This window comes from Mustela lutreola, chromosome 1 (assembly GCF_030435805.1).
Source record: "Mustela lutreola isolate mMusLut2 chromosome 1, mMusLut2.pri, whole genome shotgun sequence".
NCBI classification, from domain to species: Eukaryota; Metazoa; Chordata; class Mammalia; order Carnivora; family Mustelidae; genus Mustela; species Mustela lutreola.
This window is the reverse complement of record NC_081290.1, coordinates 281,764,314-281,791,661: the sequence shown is the minus strand read 5'-3', so window position 1 is coordinate 281,791,661 and position 27,348 is coordinate 281,764,314. Positions and strand designations below refer to the sequence as shown.

General features: G+C 47.8%; 2 protein-coding genes across 6 annotated transcripts in view; one reads left to right on the top strand and one right to left on the bottom strand.

The window, feature by feature from the left end:
* The window catches only part of LOC131814378 (phospholipase A and acyltransferase 3), a 28,753-nt gene extending 26,548 nt beyond the window's left edge, over positions 1-2,205 (top strand). For all 4 annotated transcript variants that reach the window (XM_059145240.1, XM_059145259.1, XM_059145249.1 and 1 more), the window contains exon 5: positions 1,938-2,205. In XM_059145240.1, coding sequence (XP_059001223.1) covers positions 1,938-2,039 — 102 coding nt within the window. In that variant the 3' untranslated portion in view covers positions 2,040-2,205. The remainder of the gene's footprint in view (positions 1-1,937) is intronic.
* Positions 2,206-17,177: 14,972 nt separating this feature from the next.
* Positions 17,178-24,441, bottom strand: LOC131814359 (phospholipase A and acyltransferase 3-like). 2 transcript variants are annotated; one of them, XM_059145203.1, is made up of 4 exons: positions 24,293-24,441; positions 20,895-21,003; positions 19,884-20,152; positions 17,178-17,445 (listed from the first exon to the last, which is right to left on the bottom strand). In XM_059145203.1, exons 1-4 carry the CDS (start codon positions 24,299-24,301, stop codon positions 17,344-17,346), a joined length of 489 nt encoding a protein of 162 aa, XP_059001186.1. In that variant the 5' UTR covers positions 24,302-24,441; the 3' UTR covers positions 17,178-17,343. The 2 variants fall into 2 exon arrangements, with proteins under 2 accessions (XP_059001186.1, XP_059001178.1); XM_059145195.1 differs by lacking the exon at positions 24,293-24,441 and adding an exon at positions 21,111-21,191.
* Positions 24,442-27,348: the final 2,907 nt, after the last annotated feature.

Below are 27,348 nucleotides of genomic sequence, written 5' to 3'. Positions count from 1 at the left end.
CCCGGGATCATGGCCTGAGCCAAAGGCAGACGCTTAACCAACCAAGCTACCAGGCGCCCATATTATACATTTTTATTAAGTTACTACTCAGTGTTTTATGTTTATGTAAACTTTACTCACAGCCGAGTGTTGTGGTATATTATGAATTTCCTTTTGGGACTGGGGAAGGGTTTCTTTCTTTCTTGAAGCGACCACAAACTTAGTGGCTAAAAACAACCCAACGTGATTTTCTCATAGTCCTAGAGGTCGGAAGTCTGAAAATGGTTTCACGGGGCTAAAATCAAGGTGCCCCGGGCTCTGTTCTTTTCTGGAGGTTCTAGGGGAGAATCTGTGTTTTTGCCTTTTCTGGCTTTTCTGGCACATCTTGGTGACATGCTCATGATGAAGGGGGTTTGCTGCTGAATGGAAGCTTCGAGTGAACTGGGGGGGGACAAGTGGCTTGTTGACTTTAAGTTTCACTTGGGCGATACAGGTGGGTAGTTTGTTTGGGAATCCTCGATATTGGTATCTTTCCTTTCTTTCTTTCTTTCTTTTAAGTTTTATTTATTTATTTGAGTAATTTCTATACCCAAGGAAGGGTGTAAACTCATGACCTTGAGATCAAGAATCACACACTCCCTTGACTGAGCCAGCCAGGTGCCCCAAGTAACTTTTGTTTCCACTTGGACAGGTCAGATCGCCCAGGAAGGTCTTCCTGACTCTTCTGTGGTAGGTAGTGTTCTGGAAGCAGAGATGGGTAGGAGTGCCAAGAGTCACAATTAGCATTGTTTTTGATATGTTGGCCACATCCTCACATGCGTTTCTCAATTCCCAGGCCCCCAGGTTTTCTGTTTCTCCCTCTGCAGGAGTCAACTTCCAACTTCTGTTGTAGTTGGGTGGGTGGGTGGGGGGAGGGGGCCCCAGGGACCCAGCTGAAGCTCCTTCTCTTCCCGTTTCCAGAGCTGCTTGGTGTTGCCAGTAGCTGACCTTCCCCGAAGATCCCATTATAATTTGGGTTGATCCTCAACTTTTCCCACTGCTGCCTTAGAATTTAGAGTTCTGTGGGTCCTTGTGAAATGACACCGAAAACAAATGCCTTACTTTACTCTTTGTCAGGTTTCCGGGGGAGTGAAATTTGACTTGGGACTTTTTAACCCTGAAATCTACTCTTTTTTTTTTTTTTTTAAGATTTTATTTATTTATTTGACAGAGAGAGATCACAAGTAGGCAGAGAGGCAGGCAGAGAGAGGGGGAAGCAGGCTCCCTGCTGAGCAGAGAGCCCGATGCGGGACTCGATCCCAGGACCCTGAGATTATGACCTGAACAGAAGGCAGAGGCTTAACCCACTGAGCCACCCAGGCACGCTCTACTCATATTTTTGCAACACTTCTTTTTCCTGGTATGAGCCATGCAGTCAGAAATACTAATAATGTGAGGTAGAGCGTCACTCCTACTCCGAGTTGGGTCATTTCTTTGAGAACTGGTAAAGAGCACTCTTGTGCCTGGCGGAACCGGGTGTGGGGGAGGCAGCGAGGAACAAGACAAGTGACACAGGAGAGGTCCTTGCTCCCTCGGGGGACACAGGTGTGACATGGTAAGTCGTCGAGAGCTGTTCCTGCACGGCCTCCCCCTGGCCACAAGGGCTGCCTGGTGGCCGCCAGGAGCTCAGCCATCCGGCCTTCATCTCCTCGACCTCTGCACAACCACCCTCTGGGGATTTAGGGACTTAAAATACCCACAGAGTAGGTCGAGTTGGCCTTGGGCCAGCGGCCTCCACCCCGGGGTTCTGTCCCCATCCAGCTCTCTTTTCCCCATTTCCCTGCCAGTATGTGTTGACTCCTGAGTTGTCGGGTGGGCCAAGGGGCACGTGAGTCTCCTGGAACTGAGTGTTCTTGTTGAACGGACCGCCCGTCCTCGGATCCCCGACAGCGTGTGACCTCCCCCTCCCTCTCTTGCAGGTCAGAGATGTCGTTGTGGCGGCCGGCATCGCAGGAGTGGGCTTGGCAGCCATGGGCCTCATTGGAGTCATGTTCTCAAGAAACAAGCGGCAGAAGCAATAAGTTGAAGGGCCTGACCCATCGGCAGGGACGTTATCCACTGAGCGGGTCTGGTTGTGCCAGAGGTTTTGCGGTTGGGTTTGTGGGTTTCATTCTGTTTTATAGTGAGGCTTATTTTTATAGAATAAAATAAAGCCCAGCAAGGGAGCGCTTTACTGGAGAAACCGCAGCAGGAACTGGCTGGCGTCAAGTCTGTTGGGGGCGCAGCGGGGCTCGGGGCCTGGCCACGCCAGCGGGCGCCCTGGGCCTTGGGCGCTGTCCTCTCCCTTTGTCTCTGTGGCTGTGGCCTTTGTCCTGGAGGAGTCAGCCCAGCTCTGGCTGTCTCAAGGCTGGGGTAATTCTGGTAATTCTGGTTGTTGGGGGGCAGGGGAGCAGCAAGGGGGACCCGCAGCCCTGACTGACGGGCCACAACAGGACCCATCAGACAGCGAGGACCCTCGGCCTGGAACTAGAGCCAGCTCGGGTTCTCGGACTCTGCAGCTGGATCTGTGGGTGTTTGGCGGAGTCAAAGCCAAACCAAAGCCGACGTCTGCCATGAGGAAAGTCAGTAGAGGCTCTTGCCGATCTTGTGAAATCTTCTCCTGTGTCCCTCTGCTCTCTGCTCTCCACACCTTTCCTCGGCCATGTTGCTTCCACTCCCCGCCCTCCTGCTTCCTCTCCACTTGGGCTAGCTTGTGGACTCCCAACTCTGGGACCCCACACCCCTCCCGTGTCCCCTCTTCCCGTGTCCCCTCAGCTCCACACTCCCCTCAGCCAGTCAGCTCTGCCCCGTGGCTGGGTCCCATGGGGCACGGTTACCTCAGACCTTCCTGGCATGGCCGCCCCCATGACTGACCTCCTTGCTGCGCCGCCCTCTTGGGAGGGCTTGGGGATGAGGCAAGACCTTTCTTGCTGATCCCTTGAGTTCTGCTGGTATAGGTCGCTGGACATGGCCAATGGTCAAAGGGGCCATTTCTCTGAGGAGACTTGCATGTCTCAGAAATTCTTCTGGATTTCTTCCTCAGAAATTCTCTGCTGGGGCCAGCTGGCCTTCCCTCCACAGGGCAAGGCTTCTCCAACTGGTTGCAAATGTTTCCTCTGTCAGCCCTGGTTGTCTGGAGACCTGTGGGAAGCCCGGACAGGACTTACACATGGCTTCATGCCAGCCCTTTCCTGCTTAGCCCCAATCTGGTCCAGGGTAAACGCAAGCCCATCCGCGTCCCAGGGCTGATAGACTAGTTCTCTCCTGGTGCAGTTTTCTTTCTTTTTTGTCTCAGCTCCGTTGATCTCCTACCAGTTCTCAAGCTCCCAAAAGAAGGGGACACAGGTCAAAGTCTAAGGGTGGGTCTCCTGAAGGCCCCCGTCTCACATGGCAGAAGGGGAGAAGAGGTAGAGCCACGCAGAGTGGAGAGCTCCAAGCTAATTAGAGATAAGAAAAGGAATGAGGAAAAATAAGCACAAGAAAACAAAACCAAGATCCCAGTTCAGTTGAAAATAAAAATTACGGGGTCACCTGGGTGGCTCAGTGGGTTAAGCCTCTGCCTTTGGCTCAGGTCATGATCTCGGGGTCCTGGGATCGAGCTCCGCATGGAGCTCTCTGCTCAGCGGGGAACCTGCTTCCCCCTCTCTCTCTGCCTGCCTCTCTGCCTACTTGTGATCTCTGTCTGTCAAATAAATAAATAAAATCTTTAAAAAAAAAGATTAAAAAAAAAAGAAAATAAAATTAACGTACAAAAATGTGGGATATGTAGAAATAACCAAATAAGATGGAAAAATGAATTGCAGCTATATTGGTTGGTAATCACTATATATATAAATGGACTACACTTGTCAAGTGAGAGATAAACATTTTACTGGGTTAGAAACTGGATTCAAGGAATACGGTTTATAGCAGATACACGTAAAGCATACAGATAAAAAAATTAAAATCCAGGGGCGCCTGGCTGGCATCGTTGGCAGAGTATGTGACTCTTGATCTTGGGGTTGTGAGGTTGAGTTCCACATTGGGTGGAGAGATTATTTAAAAATAATAATAAAAAAACCCAAACCTTAAAATCTTAAAAAAAAAAAACCTTAAAAAAAAGGTAAATTCAAAGGATGAACATTTTACATGACAACTGGTCAGTTGTCTTAAAGAAAAGTCATGCTGTGAAGGAGAAATACAGAGTGTGTGAAGGCTGTCTAGATTGAAAGGCATGTTGGGGACAAAACAACAAAATGTGAAAAACAACCGTGAAAGCAATTTGAGGCAATTGGGAAAATTCAAATGTGGACTGGCATTAAAAAATTTTAAAGAATTATTAATTTTATTAAGTGACTTGATATTAGGCTTATATAAACACATGACCTAAATTAAAAAAAAATAGAGGCAGATAAAGCAAATATGACAAAACAGCAAAGTATTTAGTCTAGCCTGTGGATATGTAGGTGGTCATTGTACTGGTCTTTCTAGTACTTTCTATATGTTAAGAAATTTACATAGAAAAACCTTTAAAATATATCTGAAATTTGAACCTGAACATTTAAATAAAATAAGACCTTTGGATCTATTTCGGTGAATTATATAATAATTTTTAAAAATTAAAAAAGATATGCTAGGACTAAGAACACATACTAACTAAAAGCTGGCATAACTGTATTGATATAAAAAAAAATACAGGCTTTAAGGCAAAGATTGTTACTAGCCACAAAGGTCATTAAAAATTATGGCATAATAAGAAATATGTTTGGTCTTTTCCTTGGTCCCTAGCCTGAGCTCCTTGGAATTTCCTGAGTATTTGGTGTTGGTCATCATGAACCCCCTTTGATCACACCTAAGTGTGTGCTAATGAGCTAATGAGCTGATCTCAGGTGCCGATGCCAGAGAGAGCCTTACGATGGGGCGGGTCATCAGAAAGACCAAGTCATTAGAGGACTGGAACTTTGAGTGTCCCCCTCAAATCCCACTGATCTCTGTGAGAGGGAGTGAGTTTGAAGATGAAGCCCCATAAGAACTCTTGAACGGGGAGACTTGATAAGCTGCTGGGTTGGTGAACCCATGAGCTGTAGGGAGAGTGGTGTGCCTGAGGAGGGCATGAAGGTGCCTTGCCTCCCTCTGCCCCCATGTCTTGCCCTATGCAGGTCTCCCATTCATTTTTCCTGGGTTTTACCCGTTATAATCAACTGCTAAACATAAGGAATGTGCCTTCTTAAGTTTTGTCAGCTGTTCCAGCAAGTCATTGAACCTAGTAGGGGTCATGGGAACCCTGATTTATAACCCATGGTCAGAAGTATGGGGCCTGAAGGTGGGAGGGGGGTGAGATGCAGTCTCGTGGGACTGAGGCCTTACTGTGGGGTCCGCGCTACTTCCCAGGTGTCAGTGTCAAAATTGAAATGAGTTGTTCAACACCCAGTTGGTGTCTGGAGAATCACAGGATTGGTTGTTGGTGTAGGAAAACACTCCAGGAGGTTCCGTGAAAGTCCCAACTCACTAGAAAGATACAATAATTCTAGATTATTCATCGAATACAAATCTCAACATAGATTCTGAGAATGTTGGCCTATTGCAAGGAGAAACTGACAAATTCTCCATTATAGTGGGAGATCGAATTACACCTCCATCAGGAACTGATAAATCGAGGAGATGCAAAAATCAATGAAGATATAGAATATTTCACAAAAACTTACCACCAAGCTGATTTAATATATATGGCACTATATATATACATAGTATGATTGTGGCATACAGATTACTTCTGACCATGCACAAAGGAACATTTATAAAAACAGGCCATATGTGGGGCCTTAAATCATGTCTCAGCAAATGTCAAGGGACTGATAACATAGAGAATATCTTCTCTAATCATAATGCCATTAAATTATCAATTATGAAATCAATTAATAAATCAATAACAAAGTGATAGCTAGAAAACCCTTCTACTTTGAGCAGTCTTAGAGCACATTGTTAGACAAGTTATGAGACAAAGATGGAAACATAACGGAAATTAGATAATATTCAGAACTGAATGGTAGCAAAAGTATTAGATATTGATCTTTGGGCCACGCAACTGAAGAGTTGCTTAGAGAAATTTCATAACACAAATCCTTATATTAGGAAAGAGAAAAGTATCAGTTAACAAGTTAGTCATTCAATGTAAGAAGATGGAAGACATACAGATGGCCAACATGAAAAAAACTCTCGACATCAGGAATCATCAGGGACATGCAAATCAAACCCACAATGACATACCCCCCCCACCTTTTAGAATTGCTGGTATCAGAAAGAAAAGAAATAGCAGGTGTTGGTGAATATGTGCAGAAAAGGAAATCCTCATGCACTTTTGGTGGGGATACACATTGGTGCAGCCATGGCAGAAAACAATAGGGAGATTCATCAAAAAATTAAAAATAAAACTACCATCTCCAGCAATTCTGCTTTTGGGCATTTATCCAAAGGGAAAAAAAAATGGTAACTGAAAAAGACATATGCACCCCCGTGTTCATTGCAGCATTATTTACAATAGCCAAGGTATGGAAGCAACCTATGCGTTCAGCAGGGGATGCATGGATAGAGAAGACGTGGCATATATATTCGGAGGAATATTCATCAGCCATAAAAGGAAGGAAATCTTACTATTTCCAACAACAGGGGTAGACCTTGAGAGTACTATGCTAAGTGAAATAAGTCAGACAGAGAAAGACACATACTGTATGACCTCACTGATATGTGGACTCTAAAACCAAACTAAACCCCAAATAAACAAACCAAAAAACCAGGGTGATGGATACAGAGAGCAAAGTAGTTGGTTGCCAGAGGTCGTGTGGAACAGGCTAAATGGGTGAAGGGAGTGAAAAGGTACAAACTTTTAGCTATAACATAAGTAAGTCATGGGATGTAATGTACAGCATGCTGACCATAGTTAAAATATGACACTGTATATTTGAAAATTGCTAGAAGAGCCGGTCTTGAAAGTCTACATCAAGGGGAAAAAGTGGGAGGTAGAAGTTGCCAGGAGGAAAGCTGTGCACCAGGATGAGAAGAGGCAGTCCAGGAGGGGACAAGGAGAGCGCTGTGCCCACGCGTGGTGCTTCCCCGGGGGGAAATAAACCAGAGTCTGAACTATGAAGACCGTACTGAGGTGTTTGGAGCCACTTCCTTCTGGATACATTAGTGATGAGCACAGAGAACACTAAACTAACAAAGAAGATGATACAGGTAATTCATTACAAGAAATGCAATCATAGGGATGCTTGGGTGGCTCAGTCATTAAGCGTCTGCCTTCGGCTCAGGTCATGATCCCAGAGTCCTGGGATCGAGCCCCGTGTGGGGTTTCCTGCTCTGGGGCGGGAAGCCTGCTTCACCCTCTCCCACTCCCTCTGCTTGTGTTCCCTCTCTTGCTGTGTCTTTCTCTGTCAAATAAATAAATAAATAAAATCTTAAAAAAAAAAAAAAAGAAATGCAATCATAATTCACAAGAAACCTTAGGAAGAACATACAAATATATCCATAGAATAAGGCAACTGAATACTTTTTTAGCCAAAAATTGTGATCTGACTATTGGAAGATCTACAGTTATAGATCTAACTATGAGGGGAAGGAAGGTGTGGCTGAGGGCAGGAGAGTGGTAAAGGTGTTAAACCCTAATTTTATACAACAAGTTATTAATTTTTCAATTGTAAGAATCCAGAAGGAGGGGCACTTGGGTGGCTCAGTGAGTTAAAGCCTCTGCCTTCAGCTCAGGTCGTGATCCCAGGGTCCTGGGATCGAGCCCCGCATCGGGCTCTCTGCTCAGCAGGGAGCCTGCTTCCCTTCCTCTCTCTCTGCCTGCCTCTCAGCCTACTTGTGATCCCTGTCTGTCAAATCAATAAATCAATAAATCTTTTTTAAAAAATACAGAAGGAGTAGTCTAAGTATGTTGTTGAAAAAATTAGAAGTAAATAGCAGAAGACACAGCCCAAAGACAAGCGATCACCTCTGGAGAAAGGAAATAGGAGGTCAAAAGGGTGTTCTGTTTTATTATGACCATTACCAGACTACTGACTTTCAAACTGTATCTCTCTCTATGTATTACTTTGTTAAAACAATAAAATGAGGCCTGAGAAAAAATACCTAATACATGTAAAATACTATATATAAACTAAACAAAACACACATACAAATACACTACAACATGCATGATTTCTCTGTAATTCTGAAATCCAAAAAGCTCTAAAAACCCAAGTTAGGTGGCAAACTCCTTTGAAGGAAAAATCTGTCTTGAAAGGACGTGAGGCTTCTTATAAGCTTTATTTATTCCATTTCATGAATCAGGCGTGCCGCTCCCTGCAGAAACAGTAAATGATTGGTCAGGAGGGATCACCTGAATACCTATTCCTGTCCTCGATCACACGCTTATACACAATTAAAATATTTTCCATCTAAAATCCAAAAAACTTTGAATCCCAAAACACATATAATTTCAAAGCGTTTGCATACGGCTTGTTGCCACATGTTATATATTTCCTATCTGGATACCTACCTGTTTACAAAGAAGAAGAACAGAAAGTATATATTCAAACCGGATGTGTGGTTATCTCTGGGGACCAGAAAGGGGGACTTCAGTTTTATCCAAGGTGTCCCAATTTTTTGCAAGAACATCATTTCTAATTTCACAATGATTATGCTATTAACTTTTTAAAAATACAGAAAAAACGAGAGTGACAGATGTCCTATTACTGGGTGATAGAACTGAATCCAGCCTCTATGAAGAGGCTTAGAATGAAGGAAGATCTCCACCAGGACAGGTTACTGGAAACAGGGTCTTCACAGAGGTAATCACATTAAGACGAGGTCATTTAGGGTGAGCCCTAAGCCAACATGACTGATGTCCTTATAAGAAAAAGTCACACAGGGGCGCCTGGGTGGCTCAGTGGGTTAAAGCCTGTGCTTTCGGCTCGGGTCATGATCTCAGGGTCCTGGGATCGAGCCCCGCATTGGGCTCTCTGCTCTGCAGGGAGCCTGCTTCCTCCTCTCTCTCTGCCTGCCTCTCTGCCTACTTGTGACCTCTGTCAAATAAATAAAAAGAAAGAAAAAGAAAAAGTCACACAGACACAGGGAGAAGAATGCAATGTCAAGACAGAGACACGCAGAGGGAAGGCAGTAGCAGAGACTGAAGGTCTACAGCGAAGGTCCAAGAATGCCAAGGACGGCCCGCAGACCAGCAGGAACCAGAAGGTCAAGCACGGACTCTTCCCCACAGGCTCAGGAGGGTGCGGTCCCGTGCACAGCTTGAGTTCTGACGACCGGACTCTAGAACTGTGGGATTTTGTTACAGCAGCCCTCACACATCACCCGGGCTTACTCATGAGGACCTCTGACCGACTGATGGCACGATCCATAAAGAACTACGTCACCTCAAACATGAGTGTGTCTGGGGCACGAGTCCACTGCCGCACACAAGCTCAGTGTTCAAAAATGTGTGCAAAACGAAGGAGAATACAAAGAAGCGTCAGGTGAAAAGGTGTCCAACTCGGGTCTTGCTGGAAATGTTTCAGGAACAACAGCTCCCAACCCCCAGAGCGGAACAACCAGTTACAAAATACAAGCCAAAGTTGAGGAATTATTTTCTTTGCTTTTTAAAGGAATAGCAATTAGACCAAAGTTGAAGTAATTCCCATAATAGGTGACATCCTCATTCCTTTGGATGCTGATCTGTTTTCTCGAATGTCAGAGGGACCGATGAGATCCGAAAGCCATGCCAAGACTGGGAGAAGTAAAGATGGTGGAGGAGGAGGGGACCCTAAGTTCATCCGGTCCCCGAAATTCAGCTAGATATCAGATCATTCAGGACACCTGCAAAATCAATCGGGGATCTGAGAAAAGAAATGTTGCAATCCTACAAATAGAAAAGTGACCACTTTTTGCAAGGTAGGAGGTGCAGAGACTTGAATCCGGGCTGACATATTGGAGGGTAGAGCGAGGGGCAGTAGCCCACTCAGGGAAGCTACCACAAAGTCTTATAAGTGGCGGGGCACAAAATCAGAAATTTTTCAAAGTCTGCTCTGGTGAGGGATGTCCCTGGCTGAAAGGCGCCCAGGTGGCCAAGGAGTGTGGACTCCCAGGTGGGACAGCTTGGTCTCAGTATGCCCGGGGACACAGAAAGAATGGGGGTGCCCGAGTGCGGCAGAGTTCCCGACCATCTGAGCAGAGAAGCCATTTGTAAACAGTGCCACGCCCCCCCCCCCCCCCCCCGGCCCTGCCAGCTTTGTGCTCAGGGTTACCATAAATCACCAACAGGGTCAGGGGACTGCTTTCCCAGCAGGGGCCCGGCAAGCTGCAGAAACATGGGGAGACCCCCCTCCCTCCCCCTGGAGGAGTGGAGAGGTGCGCACAATAGTCCTCAATGTTTGCAGACTCCAAGTTGGGTGGCGGGCCAGAGATAACAACGCTGAGTCAGAGGCTGGGTGAACACAGAGTGAGGAGGAAAACCATGGAGACGAGAGTGGCTGCTTGTCTGTGAGGTGCCCTGAAGAGTTGGGGGTGCGAGCATTCAGTTCTGGGGCTGGAAACCCCAGCGGGGTCTTTTTCAGCCCTCCATTGGTTCTGAAAGCCTAAAGGGAGCAGAGGAGCGCCACCTACTGGATTCTGGAGCCACTTACACTTAGCCCAGTCCAATGACAAGGGAGGGCAAAGACCTGGGAAAGACACCTGAGAATCATTGTAACATGGGCGCCCCCCAGAGGACCAGCAGGAATATCCCTCAGGCATGAAGTTTACCTATCATAGAGAACTGCCTAGTTTCAGCTCTTGGGGAAAATAACACTCACGGTTTAAAAATTTTTTTTTGTTAATTTTTTAGTCCTTAAGTATTATTTTTTCCAGCTATTTTCTTATTTTTTCCAATTCTTTTTTATTCTTAAATTTTTAGCACATATATATATTTACTATGTCTATATTATTTTTGGCTTCCTTTCATTGTATTTTATTTCAGTTTTGGATATATCTAAGTCTTTCTTTCTTTCCTATTTCAGGATCTAGTTTCTTTTAACACGAAAGAGGAAAACACACCCGTGATCAGTTTTTGGTTTTGTTTCTTGTTTGATTTTTTTCTTAGTTTGTTTTGTTTTTGCTTTTTTTTCCCTCTGGCTTGTTTTGTTTTCTGTTGTTATTGTTGTCTTTTCACTTTCTTTTATTCTTTTCTGGACAAAATGATGAGACAGAGATATTCACCCTAAAAGACAGAACAGGAGGTAGTACTCACTGCCAGGGATTGAATCAATGTGGATATAACGTAGATGTTGGAAGTAGAATTTAAAATAATGATTATAAAGATACTAACTGGGCTTAAAAAAGCATAGACGACTCTAGAGAATCCCTTCCTATAAAATTCAAAGAACTTAAATCTAGTCAGGCCAAAATTAAAAATGCTATTGCGGAGATGCAGTCCCAGATGGAGGCTCCAAAAGTGAGAATAAGTGATGCAGGAGAGAGAGTCAGTGATACAGACAATAAAATGATGGAAAATAAGGAAGCTGAAAAGAAGAGGAAAAAATCACTACTGGATCTTGGAGGAAGACATGGAGAACTCAGCAATTCCATAAGTGAAACAATATGAACAAATCAGAGCTGAGAACTTCCCTAGCCGGAGAGCAGAAAAAGACATTCAAGTCCAGGAGGCCCAGAGAACCCCCTTCAAAATCAATAAAAATAGGTGACTATCTGGACATATACTAGTGAAACTTGCAAATTTCAAAGATAACAAAAATTCTGAAAGCAGTTTGGGACAAGAGGTGATTACCTACTAGGGTAGAAACATAAGGCTGGCAGCAGACCTGTCTACACAGACCCGGCAGGCCAGAAAGGACTGGCAGGATATATTTAGGGTGCTGAATGGGAAAAATATGCAGTCACAAATAATTATAGGAGATTATGAGTAATTACATGCTAATAAAATAAGCAATCTGGAAGAAATGGATGCATTCCTAGAGATAATAAACTACTAAAACTAAGCTAGGAAGAAATAGAAAACCCGAACAGAACCATAACCAGCAAGGAAATTAAAGCAGTCATCAAAAATCTCCCCACAAACAGAGCCCGGGGCCAGATGGTTTCCCAGGGGAATTCTAACATTTAAAGAAGAATTAAAACATATTCTTCTGAAACTGTTTAAAATAATAGAAATGCAAGGAAAACTTCCAAACTCATTTTCTGAGGCCAGCATTACCTTGATTGCCAAGCCAGACAAAGACCCCACCAAAAAGGAGAATTATGGACCAATGTTTGTGATGAACAAGGATGAAAACCTGGCCCCAGAATAAGTTCCACAGGGAGGGATTTGCAGGTGAGCCATGCCTGATGGGCACCCGTGACGACCCAGCCACCCGGGATCTGCAGAGCCAGCACCAATCTTGGCATCTCAAGAGCTGCTGGGAGCCTGGGGCTTGACCCGTGGAACATTCCTTGACTCACATCTCTCATGAGGTCTGGTTCCCCTACCTATTGCTGCTATTTGGAAAAGAAAAAATTGGATTCCAACTCTTGCATTTATTTTTTTTCATGTCTGGAATGTCTGTTCATTGGCATCAGGAACAGTGGGGGAGAAACAAGAGGTCTCTGCCCCTCCGCTCCCACCCCCTTACCTGGCCAGAAGCCCCATCTGTGCTGAGGGCCCACCCTGTGAAGAGGAAGGAGGCTGGCACCTGCGAGGGGCTTGCTATGGCCCCAGAACCATCTCTGTGAGCCATGGTCTGGCCCCCATGGTAGGAAATCAGCTGGGCTGTCACATTACCGTGCACCTCTCGGGTTTCAACGGGCACCTAATGGTAACCATGGAAGTGTCCGACTGCCTTCCTGTGAGCCATTTCCCCGGGCCTCACCCTCAGCTGATAACGAAGCAAACCTCAGACCAAATTTCATGGCACACCTAGGCGTTTGCCAAATGTGTGTTCACCAAAGAAGTACTGAGCCCTTCATCCAGCCTGCTGTGAAAGCAGAATGGAGATGCTGGAGGAGCAGCCCCTGGGCACTGACCTGGATGGCTCGGTTGGTTCAGCGTTTGACTCTCCGCCTTGAATCAGGTCTGGACCTCAAGGTCTGGATCTCAGGTTTGAGCCGGGTGACCCCGCCTCATGGGGCAGAGCTGATTGATCGAATGAGAGCACCTGATGCACGGCAGCCAATCGGAAGGCTGAGCCCACCACACTCTGGGGAACTGGTCAGGGTACACCCAGAGTGGCCCCCCTCAGCAGGAAAGATGGAGCTGAGCTGATGGGAGAAGAGGGGCTGCAGGAGGGGTATGGGATCATAGACTTGGGGGTCCCAGCGAGCCCAAGTGGAGAGGAAGCAGGAGCACTGGGTGTGGAAGTGATGAGGCAGAGGAAGGACGTGGTGAGAGATCCCATCGTTTGTGGAAGCGAGACAGGAGCAGGGATAACTGGAGGATGGGGCATCTTCCGACACTGGTGGTGTCCTCATGTTCACGGCCCAGAGTCTCCCACACAATTCCACTCACTGAGGCCCAGGTTGGGACAGGCCCATGTTTCCTGTTCTTATGCATCACATGTGTGTCTCCCCTCCTCCTTGTGTAGCCTCACACCGTGAAGAAGGATACAGGCCTCCATGGGCCCCTGGGTGGTTCAGGGGTTAGGCTCCTGGTCTTGATTTCACCTCAGGTCATGCTCTCCGGGTCCTGAGATCGAGGCCCATCCATACGTTGGACTCTGTGCTGGGGTGGGGCCTGCTTAGGGTTCTCTCTTGTTCATGCTCTCCCCACTTCCATGCACAGGTTTGCTCTCTCTCTCTCTCAAAAAGTAAACATAAGCATGCAGGCCTCCCAAAAGAGGAGTTTGAGTTTCCAAATTTCTTCTTGTTGTTGAGTTCCAGTTTCAAAGCACTGTGGTCTGAAATTTTCCAGAGAATGATCCCAGTCTGATTTGTGACCCCATATCTGATCTATTCTGGAGAATATTCCATGTGCACTCAAGAAGAATGTGTATTATGTTGCTTGGGATAGAATGTTCTGAGTATATCTGTGAAGTCCATCTGGTCCAGTGTGTCAATCAAAGCCCTTGTTTCTTTATTCATCTTCTGCTTAGATGATCTATCCATTTAAGGGGGGGGGTGTTAAAGTCCCCTACTATTACTGTGTTATTATTGATCTGTTTCTTTGATTTTGTTACAAATTGACTTATACAATTGGCTGCTCCCAAGTAAGGGGCATAGATATTTACAATTGTTAGATCTTGTTGGATAGACCCTTTAATTATGATATAATGTCTTTCCTCATTCCTTATTACAGTCTTTGGTTTGAAATTTAATTTGTCTGGTATAAGGATCCAGCTTTCTTTCAATCCACTCACATGATAAATGGTTTTCCATTGCCTCCTTTTCAATTTTGAGGTGACTTTGGGACTAAAATAGGTATCTTGCAGACGGCATATCAATGGGTTTGCTTTTTTATCCAGTCTGTTACCTTATGTCTTTTGACTGGGGCCTTTAGTCCATTTACATTCAGAGTAACTATTGAAAGATATGAATTTGGTTTCATTGTATTACCTGTAAAGTAGTGGTTCCTGTAGATTGTCTCTGTTCCTTTCTGGTCTTTGTTATTTTGGGGCTCTGTCTTTACTCAAAGGATCCCCTTTAATATTCCTTGCAGGGCTGGTTTAGTGTCCACAAGTTCCTTTAGTTTTTGTTTGTCCTGAAAACTCTCTCTCTCCTTGTGTTCTGAATAACAGCCTTGCTGGACAGAGTATTCTTGGCTGCATGTTTTTTCCCATTTATTATTCCCTGAATATATCCTTCCAGTCCTTTCTGGCCTGCCAGGTCTCTGTGCACAGCCCTGCTGCCAGTCTTATGTTTCTGTACTGGTAGGTTAAGGACCTCTTGTCCTTAACCTTTAGCCCTTTGAGGATTTTATCTTTATCTTTGGAATCTGCAAGTTTCACTAGTATATGTGGAGGTGTTGACCTATTTTTATTGATTTTTGGGGGGAGGGGTTTTTCTGGCCTCCTGGACTTGAATGTCTGTTTCTGTTCTCCAGTTAGGGAAGTTCTCAGCTATAATTTGTTCAAAGAAACCTTCTGCCTCTCTCCTTCTCTTTGTCTTCTGGGACCTCTATTATCTGCATATTATTTCACTTATGGAATTACTAAGATCTCAATGTCTCCCTTTGAGATTCAGTAGTGGTCTTTTTCTTTTCTTTTCAGCTTCCTTATTTTCCATCATTTTATTGTCTATATCACTGACTCTTTCTTTGCCTCACTTATTCTCACTTTTGGAGTGTCCCTTTGGGACTGCATCTCCATAATAGCATTTTAAACTTTGGCCTAACTAGATTTAAATTCTTTGAATTCTACAGGTAGGGATTGTCTAGTTTCTTTTATGCCTTTTCAGTCCCAGCTAGTATCTTTATAATCATTGTTTTAAATTCTACTTCAAACGTCTACGTTATATCCACATTGATTCAATCCCTGGCAGTGAGTACTACCTCCTGTTCTGTCTTTTAGGGTGAATATCTCTGTCTCGTCATTTTGTCCAGAAAGGAATAGAATAAAGAAAGACAAAAGACAACAATAACAAAAGCAACAGAAACAAAACAAAACAGGAAAAAAAAAAAAAAAACCAGACACAGAACGAAAGAAGAAAAAATCAAACTAGAAACAAAACAAATAACTAGATCTTGGTTGTGTTTTGGTTTGCTTGTTAAAGGAAACTAGATCTTGAAATAGGAAAGAAAGCAAAACCTACATATATCCAAAACTGAAATAAAATACAATGAAAGGAAACAAAAAATTATATGTATAGAATGTATATGTTTATATTATAAAAATTTAAAAAGAATAAAAAAGAATTGAAAGAAGGAAATAGCTGAAAAAAATGCCAAGGGACTAAAGAATAAAAAAATAAACCCAACAAATACTATATACTGTTTCCCCCAAGAGCTGAAACTTTGCAGTTCTCTATGATGAGTAAACTTCGCGCATGAGGGATGTTCCTGCCGGTCGTCTGGGGGAGGTCCCTATTGCAATGATGGTCAGGTGCTCTACCCAGGTTAGAATTGCCCTCCCTTGTCATTGGACTGGGCTAAGTGTAAGTGGCTCCAGAATCCAGTAGGTGGCGCTCCTCTGCTCCCTTTAGGCTTTCAGAACCAATGGAGGGCTGAAAAAGTCCCCGCTGGGGTTTCCAGCCCCAGGGCTGAATGCTTGCACCCCCCAAATCTTCAGGGCACCTTCACAGACAAGCAGTCACTCTTATCTCCATGGTTTCCCTCCTCACTCTGTGTTCACCCAGCATCTGACTCAGCGTTGTTATCTCTGGCCCGCCACCCAGCTTGGAGTCTGCAAACTTTGAGTACTCTTGTGCGCACCTCCCCATTCCTCCGGGGGGGGGTGTGTCTCCCCATATTTCTGCAGCTTGCCAGGGCCCTGCTGGGAAAGCAGTCCCCTGACCCTGTTGGTGATTTATGGTAACCTGGAGCAAAAAAACAGTGTGGAGGTTCGCTATTTGCAGATGGCTTCTCTGCTCAGATGATCAGGAACTCTGCTGCACTCGGGCACCTCCATTCTTTCTGTGACCCAGGGCATCCCGAGACCACCTGGGATTCCGCCCTGTTTTGCCAACTGAGTGGCTTTCAGCCAGGGACATCTGTCACCAGAACAGACTTCTAAAGGTTCTGATTTTGTGCCCCACTGCTTGTAAGACCTTGTGGTAGCCTCCTGAAGTAGGATACTGCCCCTTACCCAACCTCCTATATGTAACCACGATTCCAGGTGTGGAGAACAGAGGGAGATAGAAAAGGATTTCACAAGATCGGCAAGAGCCTCTACTGACTTTCCTCGTGGCAGACGTCGGCTTTGGTTTGGCTTTGACTCCGCCAAACACCCACAGATCCAGCTGCAGAGTCCGAGAACCCGAGCTGGCTCTAGTTCCAGGCCGAGGGTCCTCGCTGTCTGATGGGTCCTGTTGTGGCCCGTCAGTCAGGGCTGCGGGTCTCCCTTGCTGCTCCCCTGCCTCCCCACAACCAGAATTACCAGAATTACCCCAGCCTTGAGACAGCCAGAGCTGGGCTGACTCCTCCAGGACAAAGGCCACAGCCACAGAGACAAAGGGAGAGGACAGCGCCCAAGGCCCAGGGCGCCCGCTGGCGTGGCCAGGCCCCGAGCCCCGCTGCGCCCCCAACAGACTTGACGCCAGCCAGTTCCTGCTGCGGTTTCTCCAGTAAAGCGCTCCCTTGCTGGGCTTTATTTTATTCTGTAAAAATAAGCCTCACTATAAAACAGAATGAAACCCACAAACCCAACCGCAAAACCTCTGGCACAACCAGACCCGCTCAGTGGATAACGTCCCTGCCGATGGGTCAGGCCCTTCAACTTATTGCTTCTGCCGCTTGTTTCTTGAGAACATGACTCCAATGAGGCCCATGGCTGCCAAGCCTACTCCTGCGATGCCGGCCGCCATAGCGACATCTCTGACCTGCAAGAGAGGGAGGGGGAGGTCACACGCTGTCGGGGATCTGAGGACGGGCGATCTGTTCAACAAGAACACTCAGTTCCAGGAGACTCATGTGCCCCTTGGCCCACCCGACAACTCAGGAGTCAACACATACTGGCAGGGAAATGGGGAAAAGAGAGCTGGATGGGGACAGAACCCCGGGGTGGAGGCCGCTGGCCAGGGCTGTGCACGGGCCCAAGGCCAACTCGACCTACTCTGTGGGTATTTTAAGCCCCTAAATCCCCAGAAGGTGGTTGTGCAAAGGAGGAGCTCCTGTGCCAAGCTAAAAGAGAAAAGAATGGTGGTCTGGTGAGATGGGGAGGAGCAAAGAGGGGATTTTTGAGAATTGGCTATCTTTACAACTTCCACGCTCGCATTACTTTGAAAATCTAAAACTTAAATTTTAAAAACTATTCCAGAAAAAAAAAAAAAAAAAAAAGGACAAAGAAATAGCAGCCTGCCTCGTCAGCCCAGAAACCTGATACAAAATCTTTTTGCACCCTCCAACTTCAAATGCCAATGCCACATCTAAAAAAACTTGAAAGGTAAGAAGATGATGAGGAAACCATCCCACAGGGGAGGCAAAGACCACGGTGTTTTAGGAAGACGAGCAGGTGACTCAGAAAACATCCCAACACTTTAGTCTGTTGCCCTAATTTGCAGTCTGGCTGCAAGGCCAGTGTATCCCGCGGCCCTGTCCCCTGCTTCTTTCCCAGTCTCTGCGCCACAATGTCCTTAGGGCCCCCTTTCCAGCGCCTGCATGTTCCATCAGGTGCAGCAGCGACACTGAAGGGAACAGAACCCAGTGGAAACAGTTCAGATCAGCAAGAAACAGAGAGAAAGTTCAGCCTCTTCCTATTTCCAGCACTATCCGGGCACAGCTCTGTGGACACAGACCCCGTGACAATGCAAATGGAGAGTCTGCTCTCATGGCCACTGTCCCCAATGAAGGCCCAATGACCCAAATCAGCAAAACCGTACTTTTTCCCACACGAGGGCGTGAAAGACGGTCACCAACATAGATCTAGAAATCTCACCCACGAGCCAAGCCAGGGGTTTAAGCAGAATCAAGAACAAGCAAAGAGAAAGATGTTTAATCATGATTTTATGCCAACAAGTCCAGTGAGGACCATGTACCCCAAATCCCAGGAATAAAAAATAAGAAAATATGAACTTTGTACGCAAAACTAACGCCCTTACCTGACACGGTCGGCACTGCCCTTGCTCCCCTAAGCACAGAACTTGCCTAGATTGTATGCATGTGGCTGCCACAAACCCTTAATGACCATTAGAGAGAAGAATTTGGAGGTCTTCACGGGCTAAAAATAAATACATCTCGGCGCTGCTCCTAAGTGGGCCCCATGGGGCTGTGTGCCATGACAGGAAACACACCAGTGTCCCTGACATCACACAGTACCCAGAACTGAGGTTCCTAGCAGCCAGAGGCCAGGATGACAAGGTCTGGACGAAGCTACAGACCCAAGATGTGACTGCGAGTCAGTCTTTAACCTTCACGGTAGAGGTCATCAGGCGTGGCTTTGTGGCAGCCGCAGCGGCTTCGGGGGGGGGGGGTACCCACATGACGGGGCGGGGGGGGTACCCACATGAAAGCTCTCGTTCCCAGCATTTTCCTTGCTAAATGATTTGTCAGGGTGGGAGAAACAGTCGCAGATAAGGGAGGAGGAACAATGTGCCCCTGGTTCTTTACAGAACCTCATGGAGGGAGAATGCAGGAGACAGCGACTTCGACTTCGCACAAAAGGAACTTTGTCGAGGAAATCAACAACAGCTCGCTGTGAGCGCACTCGGTGCGGAGGCAAAGAAACCAAACACAAGACAGGGGGCCCTGGTTAGTCCGAGAGTGAACATTTTTGCGGGGGGCGGGGGGGGACACACTGACTTCTCAAGGGCCTGGCTGCTGGGGGAGCCTGATTACCGGAGCTCTGACCCCAAAAGGGCCGCAGGTGGGTGGCACAGGTCATAAAGCAGAATATTATGAAACACGAAAGCTGTCCTTCGTTAGAAGTGCTAAGAAATCTACTTTTTTTTTTTTTTTAAATGTGGATAAACAGGAATTCTCCGAGACTACCGAGAATGAGCTGTTTATTCTCCGTGTTAAAGCCTCAGAATTGTTTTGGGAAAAGGAAACTTCTCATGTGCTTTCTTCACTTTGAGCAATGTTTAAGTGGGTAAAAGACAAACAGTGCTGTCCAAAACACAGGATTCTTCCCGGGCGGTGACTCACATCGTGGGTCATGGTGCACAACGGCGCCGGCCCACGGGGCCGACCTGCCCGTCTCCCCACCCTCGTCCCTACCCTGAGCGTGGCCTCCTCGGCCTTCTAGGTGCCCGATGCCCATCCCCCGCCGGCTGACGGAACGGTCTGGCTCCTGGGGATGGGGACGAGGCTGAGGACGCACCTGGTCACTGCGGGGGACTCCGTAGCGCAGCTCGTTCACGAAATGCTCGCAGTTCTTACAGCGCAGCGAATAGGGCAGCTCCTGCCCCACCAGCTCCTCCGCCCGCTGGACGATTTTGCTGGGAGGCAGCGGCGAGTACTTGTCGTCGTGTTTGTTATTGACCTGGTACTTGTCTCTGCCAACCACATCACACAGTAGTTCCTTCTTCACTATGGCCTTCTCGGTCAGAGTGGACATGATGCTGGCCGCACCAGCTCCCGCAACTTCGCCTAAGGATTCACAAAGAGGAAACAGAGGGATCCATGCTGGGCAGGCCTGTAGGAGTCCTTCCACAGGCCCTTGGCACCATCCACAAGAGCATGAGCAGAGGGGAAGGGAAAAGGGAGCAGGGTCAGTCACAGGCTGTGTGGCTTTGGAGAAGGTGCTTGTGGTCTCTGGTCTCTGGGCCCTGGCTTCCTAAACTGAAATGAGGAGCAGTGACGTTTCTAGAGAAGTGGACCTTCTACACCTGTGGCTCCTCTGCGGCCCTCTTGGTTATGCATATATGGGCTGAGCACCCCCTTCTCCCTGGGGGAACAGATTATGAACCCTCTGTGATTCCCTCAAGGTCATAGTCCCTTGACAAGTACAAAGCTGATGACTGCAGAAAAGGGGATGGATGAGGAGTTCCCACCCTTCTTGGAGCAGAGGGACCAAAGCCCCGAAGCAACTGCTAGAGGTGGGTCCCCAGGGAGACCCGGTAGGTACACCCGCCACTGCCCTTACTGAGGCTGAAAGGCTGGAAGGGGCAACCAAGCTCCAGAAATTAAACTCCCTATGGAGTACTATTCTGCCATGAAAAAAGATCTTGCCATTTGCGGCACCGTGAACGGACCTACAGGGTATTATGTTCAGCGAAATACATCAGACAGAGAAAGACAAATACCGTATGATTTCACTCATATACGGAATCTCAAAAACAGAACAAATGATTATAGAAATTAACAAAATAATACTTCCAACAGCGCTTACTTGGAGGAGCCAGGTGGATCACATAACCATCTCCCACATAGACAGCCCAGTGCTTGTAGCCAAAGCGGAAAATCTCAATCAGGTCTCCAGGTTTGGGTTCCTGACCAAACTGTAACACAAAAACCCAAGGTGGTGTAAGCAGCCTTCCAGGCAACAGTAGACAGCGCAACTGGGGCCCTGCAGCTTGGCCTGGGGACCCCACTGGGTGATGCTCACCACTTGGTGGGAGCCTGGCGTGGGAGGGAACTCCTGGGCCCTGTGGGGTCCTGATCCTGCCGTCATGTTCCGGAGTTCCACACAACTGGGTGCTGGAAGCTTGGAGAAAATGTCCTTGTGGAATAGGGGAGTGGAGATTGATTCAGTGCGTGCATATTATGATGTATGCACGTGTGTGCATGCTCGCGTTGTATGGCATGCATGTGGGGGAGCACACATGTGTATATGTACATGTGGTGCTTTTGTGTTCTCTGTGTTGTGTTCCATGTACCTGCATATCAGCGTGTGCTGTATATGTTGGGATTGTGCATGTATGTGGGATACATCTTTTGTGTTGCATGGGGGTTTTCGTGTGTGTGTTGGGCATTGTCATGCACACACTAGTGTGTGTGTGTATGTTGGGTTTGCATGTATGTGTTGGGCATACTCATGGGCGCATCTGTGTGTGTGTATGTCTGGTCTGCATGTGTGTGCTTGGTGTACTTGTGTGCACACCAAGTTGGTGAGCATGCATGTGCAGGTACATTGTACACCTGCCCCTGTATGTGTGGACATGACCACCTGTGTGAAAACCCCTTCCGAGCCTGGGAGCCCCAGACCCCTCCCCAGTAGCCGGGGAGGCGAGTCAGCAGCTTCTTGACCCTCTGCACACCTCTTGAGCCTCAGTGGCCATGGCTGCACCAGGCACTTGCTCTCCTCAGATTCTGTCCCCTCCAGCCCCAGGACACCCGCTGTTGGAGATGCCAACCCAAGGGACATGAGCTGACAGCATCCTGAGGGGACCTGAGGATCTGTAGGGCTGGCCAACTTCTGGCCCCGAGGGGGCCTGCACCCAGCATGCACAAAGCAGGCCTCTGTAGGCACTTTTTCTACAGTCCTGGGGGAAGGAAGCATCACCCCATTGCTCAGGTGGGCCACTGAGGATCAGAGAGACAGGGGCTTGGCCCAGAACACTCAGCTGGGCAGCGCTGAGCTGCCTCTTCTCCCCCTGATTTGCCCATGCCTCCCTCCGCATCCACACCACTTTCCGGCTCCTCAGTGCCCCTGCCCCCCTCCCCCCACCAGCTCCCAGGCTTCCACAGCATCAGATTGGAGAATGTTTCAGTTTCTCTTCCTTCTGTGCCTGCTTTCAGCAAACCACACCCCTCTGTCCCTCATTCCAGGCCAGCTAATCAGGGACCCAGGGTCAGCTTTCCTCAGTCCTCTTTGTCACGCCAATATCCAACTACCAAATCTAACCCTGGGGGCTTCTCCTGAATTCATGTCCTGGTCCACTTCCTACCCTCTGAACTCATCAGGACAGTCTCTGGGCCTGCCTCTAAAACCTCACAGCCTTGAGTATTATGTTTTTAAATTTTATTCATTCTAGTAATCACCACATCCAACACGGAGCTGGGTTCGACTCACGACCCTGAGATCAAGAGTCACATGCTCTTCTGATTAGCCAGCCAGTCCCTCAACTCTACAGCTTCTTGACTGTATCCCTTATGCCCACCCTGGACTCCTGTCCCTGCAACCCCACATCCAGTCTCCCCAAGACCCACTGTGGCCTTCTCAAGGGGCACATCTCACTATGACCTTCCCATGGCCTCAGGGCTCAGTGCGCACACTTTGGGCAGCTCATCCTTCCTCACCGTCCCCGCCCTCTGTCCCCAGGTTGACTGGCTTGCCCTTCACCTCAACACAGAGCTGCCTCCTGTCTCTGGTTTTCTGCATATCTGTCTGTCTAAGTCACAGTCACCTCCTCACCCCCTCCCTTCCTCTTCTTTCCCACATCAGCATCCTTCTGAGAAGCTGCCCTCAGGGCCCCAGACTGCCTCAGCTGCTACTCTCTGGGCCCCCAGGTCCCTGGGACCTGTACCTCCCTCTGCATGCATCATGTCCTGCTGGGATTCCCTATGTTTGTCTGCACCTCCCTCTGGGCTTTGAGCTCCCCTGGGGCAGGATCCTGTATGTTGCCCCCCAGGATCCAGTGAAGGGTCTGGCCTGGAATGGGGGGGCAGAGGGACTCTGCATGGAAAAGGCGCTGGAGGGTCCGCGGGGCAGGGACATGGGGCCCTGCTCCTCCTCTCTCTCAGCCAGGGCACAGCAGGCCCAGGGATGGTTCCCATATTGGAATCAAAAGGGGATTTTTCACTCTGAGATTCTGTGTCTAACTAAGGTCAGCCCAGACCTTAGTTAGCTTAGTTAGCTCCTGCACAGGAGCTGCTGGCAGTTAAATGGTCAAACCAGCTGGCTTGGAGAAGGAGAGGTTGCCTGGGCAACAAAGGCCAGATTTATTTTGACAACAGTCCATCCCTTGGCCCACCCCCATGATCAGCTGGGTGCAGACTGGGCTGCTTCTTCTGAGAACGGCCTCATTTCCTGGAATTGCCTGAGTTCAACTCTTTCCCCTTCAGTGCACACCAACCGGGGAGCTGGCCTGCCCCTGCCTAGACCTGTGTAGATCTGCACATCAGGGCTGACAAGACGGGAGATCAGTCGGGGCACCTGGGTGGCTCAGTCAGTCAAGAGACTCTCTTAGACTCAGGTCTGATCCCAGAGTCCTGGGATCGAGCCCCGAGTTGGGCTCCCTGCTTAGCAGAGAGCCTGCTTTTCCCTCTCCCTCTGCCTGTAGCTCCCCTTTCTCTCTGTGTCAAATAAATAAATAAAATCTTAAAAAAAAAAAACAAACAAACGAAAGGGAGGTCCGGAGTCAGAAAGCTGGAATTGCAGCATACCTACCGAGGCAGGACAGATGCCAAGGAGGGAAGAGCAAGGGGGGGGGGGCGGGTAGAGCTGGGCAGGCACTGAACTCCAGCCCCCTTGAGGGAGATAAGCATATTGGGGATCTCCTCACTTCCCAAGTCCTGGAATACCACCCCCACACCCCCAGGCCCACACACCAGGTGCTTCCCAGCTCAGGTGAGCGAAGTCCCCAACCCACCACAGCTCCTTCCCCAGGAGCCCCTGCGCCCCGTGCTGAGCCAAAGGATGGAGGAGGCTCACTGGGCCCGAAGCCCTCACTGTCCTGCAGGAAAAGGGACTTTGAAACAACTAAGACTTTTCCATAACATCCTTCTAAAGCCTTTCCAAACTCTGGAGTTCAGTGTGCCAAGACCAGGAACCCAGACTCAGTCCCTTAGAGGAGGGGGCTGCCCTGCTGCTGGAGAGCCACAGATAGAAAGTCCCAGGAGGCTTACCTCAGCCATGGTGGTGTCTGCTATTCAGCTGTGTGTGGACCCACTTTTATAGCAACTTTGAGAGTTTTCCTTTCACTTTTCCTTTTGATACTCTTTAAAAAGTACTGCATAAAAATCTGTTTTCTTGAAACTTGAAAGAAAGTAGGCTCATACCTAGCTTGGAGCCCAAAGCAGGACTCACATGGCTGACCCTGAGATCCAGACCTGATCTGAGGCCAAGAGTCATACACATAACCAGCAGATTCACTCAAAAGCCATCATAAACTTCCTTATTTTATTTTATTTTATTTTTTTAAGGAGAGTTAACATTTGCTCTATATGGAAGGGCCAGTGATTACCCAACTCAGAAGAGGGAATCACTGTGGCTTGTCCTTGAAACCAGGTCCGATCTGCTCACTGTAGGACATGCCAGTAAATGGAGAGAGACCAAGTGTTGGGGCATGGAAAATGATTTTTGTTAAGAAAGCTAGCTAAGAGAGAAGATGGCGTACTGATGGCCCCAAAATTCACCCTCCCAACTCCATGCAGGCAGGTCTTCTAAAGGAGAAGAGGAATGAAAAAGACATCTGCCAAAGCTTCCCCAGGCTTTGAGCCATCAATCAAATGTCTTCAATAAACCTGGGCCAGGTTCTTCAAGTTCCCTAAGAAACTCTAAACAGAACTGATTATTACAAGCTCATAGTAATGAAGGCTTAGGGAGTGACGTGAAAGAATGTGCTGGTTAGTTTATTTTGTGCAATGTGTCCGGTCTTAATTCAGTGTTCTCATTAAAATCTAAAGGTCAGCTAGTTCCCACATTCGGGTTTACCCCAAGGTCAGCGAGTTCCCCCAGTGCGCTTACAGCCTACGAATGGGTCTACTGTGGAGTAACAGGGGAGGGAGAAACGTTCAAAGCCAAGTGAATTCAAGATGGAGTTAGTCCTGCTACGGTCTCAAGCTACCTGGAGGCCAGCCGCCTTGGTCCGCTGCGGCTGCAACAGACGTGAGGGGCACGTGTTGACCTGGCAGTGTCCAAAGGCAGTGAAGGGAGATGTTTCTCATCACGTGTCTCTCTCTCTCTTTTTAGAAAAGATTTATTTATTTGTTTGATCTTGAGAGAGGGCATGTGTTCGTGTGAGCATCAGGTGAGAGGCAGTAGGAGAGGGAGACAGACTTCGAAGCCAGCTCTGTGCTGAGCTTGGAGCCGGACGCAGGACTCGAGACCATGACCCTGAGATCAGGACCTGAGCTGCAACCAAGAGTCCGACGCCCAACCGACTGCATCACCTATCACGTGCCTCTGGGTTTCTGGGAGTTACAGCTTTCCCGTCACCCCCTGACTGTCTCATTCCCGCCCTTCACTGCCTGGAACTGGGTCACCTTTCTTCTCCTAAACCAGTCGAGGGCTTCCTGGGCAGTCTCAGAACGCTTCCAGCCCGTCACCTGGATCTGCAGAGGGGCTCCTGCTGCCCCGTGAACAGCAGGGCTCTGTGAGCCTGGGAGAAGGCCAGCGACCATGTGTGTGGTGGGGGCGGGATGGGGAGATGGCCCCTGGCTAGGTCACCAGCACTTAAGATGCGCTTACCTGCTTCCCATCCACTGTCATAACGGCTTTATTATAAGGCTACAAAGAGGCTGCAGCTGGTTTTCAGACAATCACACTGGTTTCCCACAGGGTCTGGCGGGAGAAGCCGGGGCAGTCGGCTTAGCGGCCGGCAGAGAATGAAGCAGGCTTGCTGCTGTGAGCAGGACCTCCATCAGAATGAGCTTATGCTTGGGGGGCTCAGGGAGGGCACCCCCTCTACTAACGTCATTCTCTGGCTTCAGGTTCTTTGGACCCAAGATCCTGATGGTCCAAGATCTATTGGTTCCTTTGGTCTTGGCCCCAGGCCCGCACTATCCATCTGCTTCCAAGTGAGCTTTATTTCTGAAAGGAGCCTAAGAGTCTGGAGGGACCGAAGCAGGCTTTCCTAAGATGGGCCACCTTGGCATGAAGATTATTTTCCTGTTAAAGGCAATCAGATTTAGCAGTAGGTTCAGGAAGTGGTCTTTACCTCTCCCATAAATGCCTAAAAGAATTTATTAGGAGTCCTGCTCCAGGAATAGAAGTGTACTTATCACCATAGATAAGTACATTATACTATGAACTAAGTATGGTAAACAGGGAGGGACCTAGTAAGGCAGGTTTGAACAACAGTCTCTATGTCCCATCATCTCTGGGTGGTCCAGCAAATATTTACCAAACATTTACTTTTTCATCTTCTGTTGAAGTGCATATCTTCTTTCAGTTTCAGACCTCTCCCCCTTAGTTCAGAATGACATATATACCCCATGTTGCCCGACTGTCTTTGGAATTTCCATGTCTATGTGGATTCCCCACATGCACAAAATTAAATTTTATTTTTCTCCTGTTAATCTGTCTCATCTCAATTTAATTATTTTTTTTTAAAAAGGTGTATTTATTGGGGCACCAGGGTGGTTCAGTGGGTTGAAGCTTCTGCCTTCGGCTCAGGTTGTGATCCCAGGGTCCTGGGATTGAGACCCGCATCAGGCTCTCTGCTCAGCAGGGAGCCTGCTTCCCCCTTTCTCTCTGCCTGCCTCTCTGCCCACTTGTGATCTCTGTTTGCCAAATAAGTAAATGGAATCTTTAAAAAAAAAAAAAGGTGTATTTATTTATTTGAGGGGTGGGGTAGGGGATGAGACAGAGGAAGTAGGAGAGAGAGTCTTAAGCAGATTCCAAGCTGAGCAGGGAGCCCAACATGGGGCTTGAGATCACGACCTGAGCTGAAATCAGGAGTTGGACACCTAACCCAACTGAGCCACGCAGGTCCCCCTCAATTTAATTCTTAGTCAGCTAGAAGGACCTTGAAAGGGTAGAGGATATTCTTCCTCCCTGACAAGTCATGACCTTTCACCTCCCTGCATTGAGGTCATGTTCAAAATGGAAAAAGAAAAAAGATAAGTGCCAAGTAAGGTCTTCTTTCTTTTAGGAAAGAGGCAACTGCCTCTCTTGGTTAGTGTCAGTTACCTCCTCTTTAAGAGTGAGGACTCTACCATGAGTCTGTGGACCTAGAGTC